Source organism: Orcinus orca, chromosome 17 (assembly GCF_937001465.1).
Source record: "Orcinus orca chromosome 17, mOrcOrc1.1, whole genome shotgun sequence".
Classification (NCBI taxonomy): domain Eukaryota; kingdom Metazoa; phylum Chordata; class Mammalia; order Artiodactyla; family Delphinidae; genus Orcinus; species Orcinus orca.
In genome coordinates, this window is record NC_064575.1 from 53,472,683 (window position 1) to 53,487,150 (window position 14,468).

At 43.5% G+C, this 14,468-nt stretch overlaps 1 protein-coding gene across 6 annotated transcripts in view; it reads right to left on the minus strand.

Annotated features, from left to right (window-relative positions):
* Positions 1-9,599, minus strand: part of UBR5 (ubiquitin protein ligase E3 component n-recognin 5) — a 142,420-nt gene extending 132,821 nt beyond the window's left edge. For 4 of the 6 annotated variants that reach the window (XM_004275329.4, XM_033438166.2, XM_033438167.2 and 1 more), the window contains exon 1: positions 8,994-9,105. In XM_004275329.4, the coding sequence (XP_004275377.1) occupies positions 8,994-9,055 (62 nt within the window). In that variant the 5' untranslated portion in view covers positions 9,056-9,105. Of the gene's footprint in view, positions 1-8,993 lie in introns of all 6 variants that reach the window. The other 2 variants (XM_033438168.2, XM_004275328.3) reach the window with 2 other exon arrangements.
* Between the last annotated feature and the right edge of the window lie 4,869 nt (positions 9,600-14,468).

Sequence of the window (14,468 nt, forward strand, 5' to 3'; positions counted from 1 at the left end):
GAAAAATCACCTGTCTGGTGCTTCCTTTAAAGTTTCCATATGCAGATGATGACACACAGCACCAACTGGACTAGTTCAAATTCCCTTTGGACAGGAAACAAAGTCACTCCCACAACCTAAGAAAAGAGATGATGAACTGCACAAGCCCACATACCCCTCTCCTCAAAGCTTTTCATATAAAACCCTGCTTTCATCATTTAGACATCAAAATAACCCTATATTGTCTCTGCTTCTTTGACTTTCTTCATCAAGTTAACTTCCACATCTCAAATTTGGCTTTTTCTTAAAGCGTACAAAACCCATCCTCCTTGACTTTTCAGGTCACAGAGCAGGCTGTCCCAGGAAAAAACACTCAGATGAACCTCCACCAGGCCTCTAACAGGGTCTTGGAGCCGCTCATGCAAAGCCCATCTCTGGAGTTTCAAATAGTCTGTGAGGAAAACCTGGTATCTGAGTTCACAAAAAGAGCTAGAACACCTTACGGTCTGAATTTTGGAACAGCAGATTCATGCTGGAGCAGAGCCAATTTCTTGAAATGGTAGGTTCTCAACCCTGTTTTTTCTGTACTACAAAAAATGGGGCCTGAACTGATGAGAATGGAAATAAAATTCTATTGATTCATTCAAGAGAATTCACAGTGCTTCCTAGACTGGACACTGTCGTAATCTTTATAACTAGCAATCTAGACTACCACTATTACTACTGAAATTTCAAAACATAATCTCTTTATATATATACCAGTACTTTAATTAACATGAAAATTTGCTATCGAGAAAAATGTACTTTTTAAAATTTTGAGTAGCTTTTTCCTATGAAAAATAACGTAACATTTTAGAGTCAAGAAAAATTTCAAAATACATAAAATTATATCCAGCATGATCACAACTATATTAAAAAAAAAAATCCATGTATAGGAAAAAAGCGACCAGAAAGTCACCAAAACATTACCAGTGATGGCAACCTTGCTAGACTTTATAACTTGATCTTTGTTTTCCAGATCTTCTATAAGAATGTTTTTTATAGCAAGGAATTTTTAAAAAATAAAAACTAAGAAATAGCCAGAAACTTGAAAACAACCCAAATTCCCATCAGCTAGAAAACAGATTACAAAACTGTATTATATCCAAACAATGAAATACTACTACCACAAACACAAAAGAAGAAAAACTGCTACACATGCTAAGGAAGACACCAAACACATGATTCCATTTGCATGAAATTCTAAAAAAGGCAAAATTACAGTGAGAGAAAGAAGAATAACTGTTTTCAGGGGCATGATGGGGGGAAGGGACTTTTGGGCACAAAGGAGCACAAGGGAATTTTTGAGTGTCATGAAAATGTTCTATATCTTGATTGTGGTAATAGTTACACAACTGTATACATCTGTCAAAACTCATCAAACTGTACACTTAAAAATGGGTGAATTTTACTGTATGTAAATTATACTTCAATAAAGCTAAGTTACAAAATACATAAGGAGAGAGAAAGTTGAAAACATTTTATTAAAGTGAATGATACAACTGGAAACTGAACAAATAACATTACTTTTGCTGTTTGGGTAAAACAAACTGTATTTTTATTTACATGTGAAATAACATTAATTTTTAACTCTTCATTCAATATCCTGACAAAAATGAGCATGTCACAAACCACAGTTATCTAAGAATTTACCATATTTCTCACTTTGAAGGGGTTTATTAGCGCTACTGTGATCTATCAAGAAAATAATGTAAAATATGACCCCACTAGAGAATAATTTCTAATAGCCAAGTTCAATTTACCAGTAGTCTTACCTCTATATTAACTTAGAAGAATGCTGCAAATTTTTCACGACTTATTCTTATTCCTCAATGTGCCCCACAGAAAATCACTTAATTTCAAGAATCTTGTCTTTCCATCATTACATAACCATTATTACAAGCGACTTGTTGATAAAATGCTATCACACTGGAGATTAAGAAATGACAGCATCAGTCAACCTGTAAGGAACATTAAGATTTCCAGTGTGATGCTGCCTGTCCTTCTAAGGCTATTATCCAAACAAATTTTCTCTTACTCTTAAGAATGTTAAATTTTGTTAACACGTTAAAACTCAGTTTTATTATGTAAAATTTCAAAACTGTCAGTCATCAAAAATAAGCATTTATGTGACAACAGGAAAATCTAAACAGATTGAACTTTGAGATTAAGGTAATTTTTTTTAAGTTTTCATCTTTGAGATACATAACGAAGGTACATCAATTAAATGATCTGAGGAAAAGGAATAAATAGGGAAGAAGCTTGAAACCAGACTGGTCACGAGTAGATAACTGTTGAAACTGGGTAATAACTCTTGTACATAGAGTTAATACACTATACCATCCTCTCTACTTTTGTAAATGCTTTAAATTTTCCATAATGAAAAGCTTTAAAATAATTTTCACAGTAAAACTTAAAAATCAATTATAAAAACAAATCAACATTTCATAATTATAGTGACCCAGGAGGGCAGACTGTTGTCATTTGCTCAGAATGCCAAGGTGTCAAAATGAGAGAAACACAGACTATAATTGGAGTTTGTTTTCTTAACTAGAAGTACAGTCGTCCCTCTGTCCCCGAGGGGCATGGGTTCCAGGAGCCCCCGCGGATACCAAAATCCTCGGTTGCTTAAGTCCCTTTATAAAATAACCAGTACAATGAATAGTCTGCACTCAGTATCTGCGGATGTGAAACCCGTGGATACCAAGGGCCGAGTATATGTATGATAAAAAACGGGGCAAAAAGACATGAGTACATCCTCCTGCAACATAAAATCACTCCCCTCAATACACCCTGCAAGATCTACTTAAGCGTAATTTGACACAGTCTTCAGTGATTAAACTTTCCTTTAGAGACTATTTCCTAAATAACCTAATTGTTAAGGGAAAAATCCTGACCTTTCTAAAGTTCATCCCATTATTCCTAGTTATATTCCTATGTACTATGTAATTTCCTTCCCAAGTGTCTGTTTACTCCTAAACCTACAATTTAGTCACTGATTTCTTGATTTATAAAACTGATCTTCCCTTGTTTGTTTTTTCAATTTTTGGTTTGGCTATTTCATACCCTGTCTTTAATCTTACTTTCCTTAAACAACTTAATCATCTTAGTGAAGCTTGCCTGTACCTTCCCAATAAAGTCACTCTAGCATTGTTGTCTCTAGGTAACAATCTCAACAATCAAATAGTCAGATTTCCCACTGGTTTGGTGACGTGATGCTCTATTCCACCCTAATACTTGTGTTTTTTGGTGCAGCACAATTAAACTTTAGGCAGCTTTCAACTATTATAACCTCTACCCACCACAACTTTTGTTCATTCGGCTCCACGTAATCCCTGGCCTATTTTCTGGCTCCTACTGAGTGGAGGAGGATACGCTTGAGTCTTTAAAACCCAACAGTTCCTAATAAAAATAAGGAGCGATCAGACTTCACTGGTGGCGCAGTGGTTAAGAATCCGCCTGCCAATGCAGGGGACCTGGGTTCGAGCTCTGGTCCAGGAAGATCCCACATGCCATGGAGCAACTAAGCCCATGTGCCACAACTACTGAGCCTGCACTCTAGAGTCCGCGAGCCTCAAATACTGAGCCCACGTGCCACAACTACTGAAGCTCAAGCGCTTAGAGCCCACAACGAGAAGCCACCGCAATGAGAAGCCCTCGCACGGCAACGAAGAGTAGCCCGCACTCGCCGCAATTAGAGAAAGCCCAAGCGCAGCAACAAAGACCCAACGCAGCCATAAATAAATTACTTAAGAAAAAAAAAAGGAGCACTCACTAAATGCCATGCCTTGTGCAAAAAAGCACTTTCTGTGTCAGCGCTGCCCAACAGAATTTGCAGTGATCATGGCACTGTTCTGTATCTGCGCTGTCCAATCGGTGCCACTACCTACATGTGGGTACAGAGCACTTGAAATGTGGCCACTGCTACCATGGAACTGACTTGTTAATTTTATTTCATTTTAATTAATTTCCATTTAAGTAAGTCACGTTTTGAGACTAACTTACATTGCTTGAATTTTTCCTCATGAATTTCCATTTAGTTTTACATCTATGTACATTCAAGATAATCTACGACAGACTTTCGCAACCTCAGCACAACTGACATTTTGGACAGGTCCATACTTTATTGTGGGGCCGTCCTGTGCATTGCAGGGTGTTTAGCAACATCTCTGGTCTCATCTCTCTACCCTCTAGAGACCAGTAACAATGCCCCAACGGGGACAATCAAAAAATGTCTCCAGGGGCTTCCCTGGTGGCACAGTGGTTGAGAGCCCACCTGCCAATGCAGGGGACGCGGGTTCGTGCCCCGGTCCGGGAAGATCCCACATGCCGTGGAGCTGCTGGGCCCGTGAGCCATGGCCGCTGAGCCTGCGCATCCGGAGCCTGTGCTCCGCAACGGGAGAGGCTGCAACAGTGAGAGGCCCACGTCCCAGAAAAAAAAAAAAAATGTCTCCCAACACAGCCAAATATCCCCTGGTGGGCAAAAACTGCCCCTAGTTGAGAATCGCTGATCTAAGAATAACGGTCTGGATTCTGCATTCAATGCTAAGGATATTCCAGGGCAATTTCTTTGAGTTCCTGCTTTTCTATTTGGAAACCAGACAACACATAAAAGCAGTAAAAATTAACCATCTCTTTATAATATTTCCCACAGAACCTACATTATAACATTGTGTTTTCCCACCCACTATCTCAACTATTCTTCACCAACTTTGAGGTGTGTACTATACCTGATTTAGAAAGTGAGGTGTGAGGGACTTCCCTGGTGGTCCAATGGGTAAGACTCCACACTCCCAATGCAGGGGGCCTGGGGTCGATCCCTGGTCAGGGAACTAGATCCCACACGCGTGCCGTGACTAAGAGTTCGCATGCCACAACTAAAGATCCCGTGTGCCGCAACTAAGACACGGTGCAGTCAAAATAAATATTAAAAAAAAAAGAAAAGAAACTGAGGTATGAGGGGGTGGGGAGGAGGAGAGATAGGGAGTGAGGTTGTAAGTGGTTAAATGACTCGATTACCACAACACAGTTAATAAGCAGCAGGGCTGAGACAAACCCAGATTTAGGAATTCCAAATTTCAAACCCCTGTCTACACTATCTTACTATGCAGCCTTACAGCATCTAAAGGGGGAGCTCCTTGGAGAAAAACCCTTTTGATATGACAATCTCAACCAAGACTGTTTATGATCACACAGCACATTATAATGCCTAAAAGCAAAGCTCACAAGTAAATTCCACATACAGACCAAAAACGAGAACTGGTTTGCAAGGTAGCCACCTGCATCCCAAGGAGTAATTCAAGACAGGGACTAGTCACAGGGACACCATCACCTTAAAAGGCCTCTCTTAACCTAGTACTAGGAAAGGGTTAAGAGGGTCCACCCGGAGACAAAAGGCGTAAATCAATTTGGAGCCCAGGAGGGACGAGTTGAGGGGAAAGGGAAATCAAAACTCTAAGACAGGTAGGTGGCTGCTCAAAGGCTGGGATGCCTCAGAAAGCAGAGATTTTCCAGAGTACAGGCCATGTGGAACACTGAAAAGAGCCCTGGACTTTAAACATCAGAAGACCCATCATGTGGACCTCATCTGTCAATACCCTGGATAAACTCAGGGCCTGATTTTCCAGCTCATCAGTGAAAAAACTGGTCTACATGACTTCTTTGGCACTTTCCAGGGTTTGGTGAGCTGGCACTTCCAGCTCTCCCCTTAATCTCAATGCCTAGAACCTTGTTCTTGTTATGGTGTTTGCTATTTCTCAAGACAATGTTTTAAGCAAGAACATAGCACTAACTATAGAAATTCACTAGAAAGAAAATCAAAATGTCACACAAGTATCTGAGCACTGAATGGTTTCAACTGCACACAATGAGTATTTGCTGAGGGCCAGCGCTCTGCACCAGGGACCTTGTAATCACTCTGGAAAGCTACAACCAACATCCTAGGCTCTCTGAATTCCTCTCCTCTGCCCTAGACATCCCCACCTATATTCATCTACTGCATTATTTGGTCTCCCAGAGCCAATAATTAAAGATTTTAACCCAATATACAAAGACTATCACAGAAATAGCAAGTATGAAAACACAAAGAAAAAAAATCAGATACAAACGGGTTTTTTTTTTAAATGCTGAGTACACTTTAAATGTTTGAGCCATCACACTATTACACTAAATAAAATATGTAACTTTTAACAGGATGTGGTTATTTTAAAAAGACAACTTATTTGTAGAAGAAAATATTGGTGTTTTGAGACCCCTAAGTTTTCTTTGACTGAGCAATTTATTTGTAGTACCATGCTGCCTGTCCAGTCTTACTGCTTTCCGGGTAAAGACTAAAGTCTACCTATTTATAGATCTTTCATCCCGAACTACCATTTATCATTTCACTTGTGACTATCATACATAGAAAATCAACCCATTGTAACACACTCTTTTCTATTACCAAAACTTACTTTAAACCTTGGTAGATTTTTACCTGAAGACAAAAATATTCTGGGCTTATTCTAGTAAGTTGTAAGGTTCCAGAAAACCAACCTCGTTTGGAAACATTTCCCTCAAGCAATGCAGCAATAGGTTGATCCTATTACTTTGCAACTAGGTATGCAAACATGAACTTTCTTCTGAAGGGGAGACACAGAACAGCTCCACCACAAGTCAACTACTTTTCAAAACTAAAAAAGCATGACTACCTCAAATGATACCTTCGTAAGTCTCAACAGACATTTTTACTGCTACTAGATAAAACTAGAGGTTCCTAAGATTTTACCTACAGCCCTCTCCTACTGTTCAAATATCTGCCACCTTGATGTACATTTTATGATCTCATCAGATCCACCTCTTTCATTTCTCATGAAATGAAAACTGAAGATGATCCAACTATTCTTAATATTGTATACCGACATTACAGAAATCAAAAACAAAGCTGATTACTCGTTTACACCAGGAATGGAGAAAGAAAAGGTAGCTTTAAAAAAGATACGTGTCAATTTCCAGACTAGCTGAAACAAAAGGAATGCTCAAAAATTATTCAAAGTGCCCAATAAAACTGCAAAATAGGTTTTGGCATGCACAGTAAATTGAGTAAGCTAGTCAGGATTCTTGGTATATGAAGTTAGGACTAATATAAAAAACATACCCTACTTCTCTCCCGGTGCAATTTTCTAAGTTACAAGACAAGTTGCACTACAAGCACTACCAACTCGGTTCTATGAATGACAGACAGTACGGCTATCCACACTACTAGCGTGGTTCTAAAATTTACAAAAAACCTTATGTGAAAGTCTTAACAAAAGATCTGTAATGAAACAAAATCGGAATAAGGATCGCATTACGAAATGTTAAAATAAATGACTTAAAACTTATTTCAGTATTTAAAGGAACTACGTGACAATTCCAAATGATTAGTATTTTCAGAAAGTATTCCAAAAGTTTTACAAACATGTTAAATGCTATATGGTTACAGCAAAGATTAGACAAATCCAAACCTAACGCCAGAAACCAAGCCTCCAGCTTCCCGGATTGAAAGGCTGTCCGCCCCACCTGAGGCGGTTAGATACTCCGAGACAGAGGCCAGTATCTTAGCAGCAAGTTAGGCCTCTTCCTCCCGACGGGAAGCGCATGACAAAAAGGGCATCATGCAATTTATGTCACCTGGTCACTTAGCAAAAATTATATCTAACTTCTAAACTCGGGCCCAGATGGCCTTCCCTATTTATAATGAATAGAGAGCAGCGAAAGTGTTGGGATAGAAAGAGACTTAAAATGTCCCCCTTTCTGACCCTGTAAACATTTAGGCCATCATTAGAGCTGAGTTCTAGATTCTAAGACTTGCTTTAATGGAGGCTTCCCTCAACCTCCTCGGAGTCTCTTTTGCAACAGTGAAGGAACTTTTCCTGCTTTATCTCAGTTCCCTGAGAACATGCGGCCCTGCAATTCAATATCCCAACCTGGCAGGGGACGGTGGAGGAGGGAAGAAGAGGAATCCAGGGCCAAAACAGCCTTCTTATGAAAGGCAAAAAAAAAAAAAAAAAAAAATCATAATTCCTCCTCCGCCCATAGCAAAACCCATCCCAGAAATTTTACAGCGTGTTAAGAAAAGCAGCACTGCGAACTGCAAACGTAAGAGTTTTCCTTTGACTTCACGCTCGGCTTTCAGCTGTCAAATTACAACTCAGGAAAACACTATCATTAGAATAAAAAAGGAAACAAAAAAGCTCGCACCACAGGGGCCGGGGCAGGAGCTGCGTGCACCATTCCGGGAGTAGCAGAGCCAAGGAAAGCTAATCCACTTCCCCACCCGCGCCCAAATTCATCCCCTCCCCGGAATGGCAAACCTCACTGCAGGGTCTCAAATTTAATAATAATAACAATAATCATGGCGCTTCCTCCCTCCCCCGCAGCCGCGATCCGCCGGGAATCAGCTTCTCCCCACCCTCCCCGCTCCCCCGGGATCTCCAGGCCCCGCAGGTCCGACCACCACACCGGACACAGCTCCCAGGGCCCCGGGCGAGCCCAGCCTAACCCGGGGCCCCTCGCCCGGCTTCTCCTCTTCCCTCTCTTTTTACCTCCACCATCCCCCATCCGCATTGTCTGTCTCAATTCAACTTTGACTAATATGGATTCCTCGAGCCTGGGCCGGGCGGTAATTACAGCTCCCCCCCACCGGGAGCCGGATTCCCCCCCCATCTCCACCGAGTTCAACGCGGCTCCTTCGTGGAGGCGGAGGGGGGGGACGAGGGAGTGGAGGGTGCAGTGCGCTTTCCCGTCCACATCTCACTCGCCCCCGCGGCCCCGGGCCCCCGGGACCAGAAGTTTGCCCCGGAAGGGGCCTAGCCGGGTGCAGCGAGGACCCTCCCCCCACACCGCCGGACGGCGCGTAAACACCGGCGCCCGCCCCGGCGCGGCCCCGTGGGGGAGGGGAGGGCGGGGAGGCGCCCCTCCCCCAGCCCGCCGGCCCGCCCGCCCGCCGGCCCTATTACCTGTCATTGAGCTGGTCCTCGGTGCCCGGCAGCGGGTGAACCACGAAATGGATGGACGTCATGGTGCTTCCTTCTCGTCCTCCTCCTGAGCACGGCCCCCCCGCGCTCTGCTCCCCCCCCAACCCCTTCCCCTCCCCAAAACCCACAGCCGCCGCCGCCGCCCTCCAGTCCCCAAATGGAGAGAAGCAAATGCGCAGGGGCCGCCGCCGCCGCCTCCCCGCCGGGCGTGTGTCCGCGGCGTGGCGGTCCGGCGGGGCGGGCAGGAGGGCGGATCAACACGCCGCCCGCTCCCCCGGCGACAGCGCGCAGGAGTGCGAGGCCGGCGGCCGGGAGCCGGGGCGCGCCGCCGCCAGCGGCAGCCGGGCGTCTGGAGAGGGACCGAGTGGGGAGGGACGAGCGGGACGGGCTGCGGGCTGCGGGGCCGGTGTAGTCCCGGTGGCGGACGGGGTCCGGACTAGGGAGGTGGGGAGGGAGATGAGCCCGCACCGCGCGTCACTGGCGAGAAGCCGCCGCCACCGCCAGCACCGCCGCCGCCATCTTCACTTCTGCCCCAGTTTCTCCGTCTCGCAAGCTCCGCTCCCGAGCGGCGGGGGAGGGGCGAACGGGAGGAGGAGGAGGGAGAAGACGGGCGGGCGGGGGCACGGCTGCGAGGGGGCGGGGCTCCGGGAAACGGGCGGTAAGGCCCTTTCGATTGGGCAGCTCAACGTTCTCGGGCCACGACGCTGTAAGGCGCGTGCGGATTGGTCCGTTCGGCTCCCGAGCCCAGCCCCCGCCCCGGGGGGGTGGGATATCTCCCGAGTGAGTGTTCCGGAGAGCACGTGTTAGGGAAAGAGGAGACAGGGGGGCGGGGGAGGGCGAGCCGGCAGGGGCGGGGAGTCCGGGAGGGAGGCTAAGTGTGTGTCCCCGGGGAGGTGGGAAGGAAGAGGGGTCCTTCATTCTCTCGCTCTGATTTCCCCTGGGGCAGCCCTAATTTTTTTTGCGGACCCTTAGGGGTTTTTTGTTTTTGTTTCTCGTCCTTCATCCTCAGTTACATTTAAAGTGGAAGTGTAAAATCAGTTAAGGGGAAGAAATACACAGCCTTTTATTGGAGAAGTAAGGTAGTTATGTAAGGGCCTTTCCAGAAGGTCCAATCGTAGGATCATAGAGCTGACTTTGCAGCACCTTCTTTTATCACCCTGATCTCCCCAATTTCCCCAACACCACCACTATTACATACCCATACAAAGACAAAAAGTGGAAATTTCCACCAATTTCCTGATTTAAATGATTCATGATTTTTTACTCCTTTTAAATAAAAGATGATACATCTGTTCTACAAAGGTGTTTCGTTCCTCAGCTTATGATCAGTGGGATCATAAAGGCTAATTCTTGAATAGATCTATTTGCTTTTTTCTAGGGAACCAGTTCATAGCTTTCTTCTCAAAGGCTTCCATGGCACCTTCAAAAAATCAAGTACCTCTTTCAAGAGAAAAAAGTGAAAACATGAAGCCTCTTCTCCAGTACGTTCAGTTAAATCAGGGGTCCTGTGAAACATTCTTAATTTTCAGTATCACTTTTCTTCTGTTAATGCATTACACACACACTTTTGCTCAGGAAGTTCTTTTGAACAAAATATATGAAAATTTATTTATAAATCAGGATAGAGTAGGTACCCCTTGAGACAGATAATGGAACACATTTGTAGGTCACTAGCTCCAAAATGGCCCAGATTACTTTAGACTAAAAAATGATTTCAAGGCCACTATTTATTAGAAATCCGTGGGAGCCACTGGGAAGCAGGGTAGACCAATGGATACTGCTAGTTTTAGAGCCAGACAGACCTGAATTTGTGCCCTGTTTCTGCTACTTAACTATGTGGCCTTGATTAAATCATTTAACCTATCATAGCATCTTTTTTTCTCATTTGTGAACTATTCCATAGTAATAGCTCTACATAGGGTTTTGATGAGGCCTAAATAAGATAATGTATGTCAAGCATGGAGAGCACTTCATAACACTTAGTAGTCTCAGCAAAGGGAGGCTTTTATTTGTCAAGTTGCTCACTATGTGCCACTTGACAAATGTACCATTTGACTACATACCACTTTATACGCTTATGTCTTTTAATACTCAAATCACACTATGGAGTAAATAATATTATCCCCATTATATAGACAAGGACACTGAGGCTCAAACACCTTAGGTAAGTGCTGAAGCTGAGACTTAAAACCAGGTCATCTAACTCTGATTCCATTGCTCTTTCCACTATACCACAGCTGCCATCTACTTAATAATTTAGAAGGAACAGACTATTCAAAGCCAATGGGAAAATGTGATATGATAAATACAGTAAGAGTGCTATGAAAGTTAAAGGAGGAAGTGGTTCCAAACAAGAGAATTAAGAAGTCATTTAAGCTGAACTTTCAAGAATGTTCTGGGAAAATAGAACATCTAACTTAAACACAGTCATTTTAGATGTGCCCCTGGACAAACTCCAACCTCCATGCCCATACTTTGCTTCATTTCTCTTTCTTCCACATCTGTCTTTCTTCATCTTTTCATTGTGCTTCCACCCTGCTTCCAGCTTGATTTACCCACTGAGACTTTCTGTTCTGGTCAAAGGCTGGTCTCATCACTCTAGGCAGCCCATTCAAACTGCCCACTTGGTCTTTGACTGACAACCATCTTGGCATCGTCCAGGCTGGCATGTTAAGGAGAACTCTCATCTCCCTGCACTTTGGTGGGTCACACTTTGAACAGGGAAAAACAAGAGTAAAGGCACAGAGTTGTGCAAGCCCATCACATGGATGGGGGAGGAGGGAGTACAGATAGGGAATAGAAATAAGCAAGGTTCAAGTAGAACCTTTTTGAAGAGTTAAAGTGCAATACAAATCTAGAAAAGGAGGCTGGAGTGGGCTTCTTTTCTAACAATTTGGGTTAATTCTCCCTTTGAGAACAACTGAAAAGTTAACCAAAAATATTTCTTTAAATCCGCTTAAAGGCACAAGAGAGTTAACAAAATAATGATGAATTACCAAACTAGGAGCCAAGGGATGAATAAGACCCAAGGAAGTGAGTCCTGTGTTTGGAGCCACTTATCCCCCTGGGATGAATGCCAATTACAGAAAGACCCAGTGAGAAGCCAAGAAGCTGAGCAGTTCTTCTGACAAACACTCAGAGCTAAGACAACAGGGATTAATGTCCAAGGTTCCCCAATGCAGTGGTGAGTGCTAATGAGCTCCTCTTACTTTGTGTGGAGCCCTAAAGGACTGCACCTCTGAAATAAGCCATGTCTTAGATATGGTTTCCCCCAAAACATACCTTGAGACAAGGATTTGGCTATAAATAGTTTATTTAGGAAGTGATTACAGGAAGCATTTTATGGAAATGGAGAAATGAGACAGCAAATGGAGAAACTCCTATAAAAGATGGGCTGATGAATGTTTTACCAGTGTGGACAACTGGAATTCAATCCCACTGGGGATCATCTGAGAGACTGTGTAGGACATATCTTAGAAGTAGCCCACTGAGTGGGGAGGAAACTGGAGGTATTTATCCATTAATTCCATCTCTCAATAGTTGAGGATTGCTCCTGGGTTGTTAACTCCCTAACACTTCAAGCTTTTCCCACTTGTGGGCAAAGCACACTCCTAAGGCCAAAAAATAGTGTCAAGAATGAAAGAAATAGGACTTCGCTAGCTGCGCAGTGGTTAAGAATCCGCCTGCCAATGCAGGGGACACGGGTTCAAGCCCTGGGCCGGGAAGATCCCACATGCCGCGGAGCAACTAAGCCTGTGCGCCACAACTACTGAGCCTGCGCTCTAGAGCCTGCAAGCCACTACTACTGAAGCCCATGCGCCCTACAGCCCACGTGCCGCAACAAGAGAAGCCACCGCAATGAGAAGCCTGCGCACCGGAACGAAGAGTAACCCCCACTTGCCACAACTAGAGAAAGCCCGCATGCAGCAATGAAGACCCAACACAGCCAAAAAATTAAAATAAAAAAAAAAGAATGAAAGAAACAAAGATACTCGGCAGGGGAGGGGGGCAGGGAAGGGGAGAAAAAGAAAGAAAAAGAAATGTGAGAAATTTTAAGCAGTCAACCCATATTAAAGGGTGTTATTCAAGTAAAAGGAAAATGATTCCCCAGTGTAAGCTCAGAGGGGCATAAATGGATGAAGAATAAAAAGGAAAAATATGTAGGTATATGAATGTTGACTGAATAAACAAACAGGACTCAAAAATCCAAAACTCTGACAATACCAAATGCTGGCAAGGACGTAGAACAACAAGAACTCTCATCCGTTGCTGGTGGGAATGCAAAATGGTACAGCTATCTTAGAAGACAGTTTATGGCTTCTTACAAAACTAAACATACTCTTAACAAGTGATTCAGCAATCGAGCTCCTAGGTATTTACCCAAAGGAGTTGAAAATTTATGTCCACACAAAAACCTGCACATAGATGCTCACAGCATCTTTATCCAAAACTTGGAAGCAACCAAGATGTCCTTCAGTAGGTGAATGTGTAAATAAACTGTGGTACATCCACAAAATGAAATATTATTCCAATGGAATATTATTCAGCACTAAAAGGAAATGAGCTATAAAGCATGAAAAAACATGGAGGAACCTTAAATGCACATTACTAAGTGAAAGAAGCCAATCTAAAAAGGCTAGATACTGTACGATGCCAACTATACGACATTCTGGAAAAGGCAAAACAATGGGGATGGTAAAAAGATCAGTGGTTGCCAGAGGTTAGTGGAGACAGGAAGATGAACAGGCAGAGCAGAGGATTCTCAGGGCGGTAAAACTACTCTATGATCTATAATGGCGAAAACGTGTCATGATAAATTTGTCCAAACCAATAGAATGTACAGCACCTACAGTGAACCCTAATGTAAGCTATGAGTTCTGGGTGATAATGATGTGTCAATGGAGGTTCACCAGTTTTAACAATTGGGTCACTCTGGTGGAAGATGTTGATAAGGGGCAAAGCTATGCATGTGTGGGGACAGGGAGTCTATGGGAAATCTCTGTACCTCCCTCTCAATTTTGCTATGAACCTAAAACTGCTCCAAAAAATAAAGTCTGTTGGGCGCTTCCCTGGTGGCGCAGTGGTTGAGAGTCCACCTGCCGATGCAGGGAACACGGGTTCGTGCCCCGGTCCAGGAGGATCCCACATGCCGCAGAGAGGCTAGGCCCGTGAGCCATGGCTGCTGAGCCTGCGCGTCCGGAGCCTGTGCTCCGCAACGGGAGAGGCCACAACAGTGAGAGGCCCGCGTACCGCAAAAAAAAAAATAAATAAATAAAGTCTGTTAAAAAAAAATCTTAAATATTAGCAAAACGAATTCAACAGGATATAGCAAGGAGTAGATCACAAACAAGTTGGATGATTTGATATATAAAAATCAACAAATGTAATTCACCATATTAATAGAATAAAAGAGAAAAATCATTCAATCATTTTGAGTAAGAGAAAGAATGGAACAAA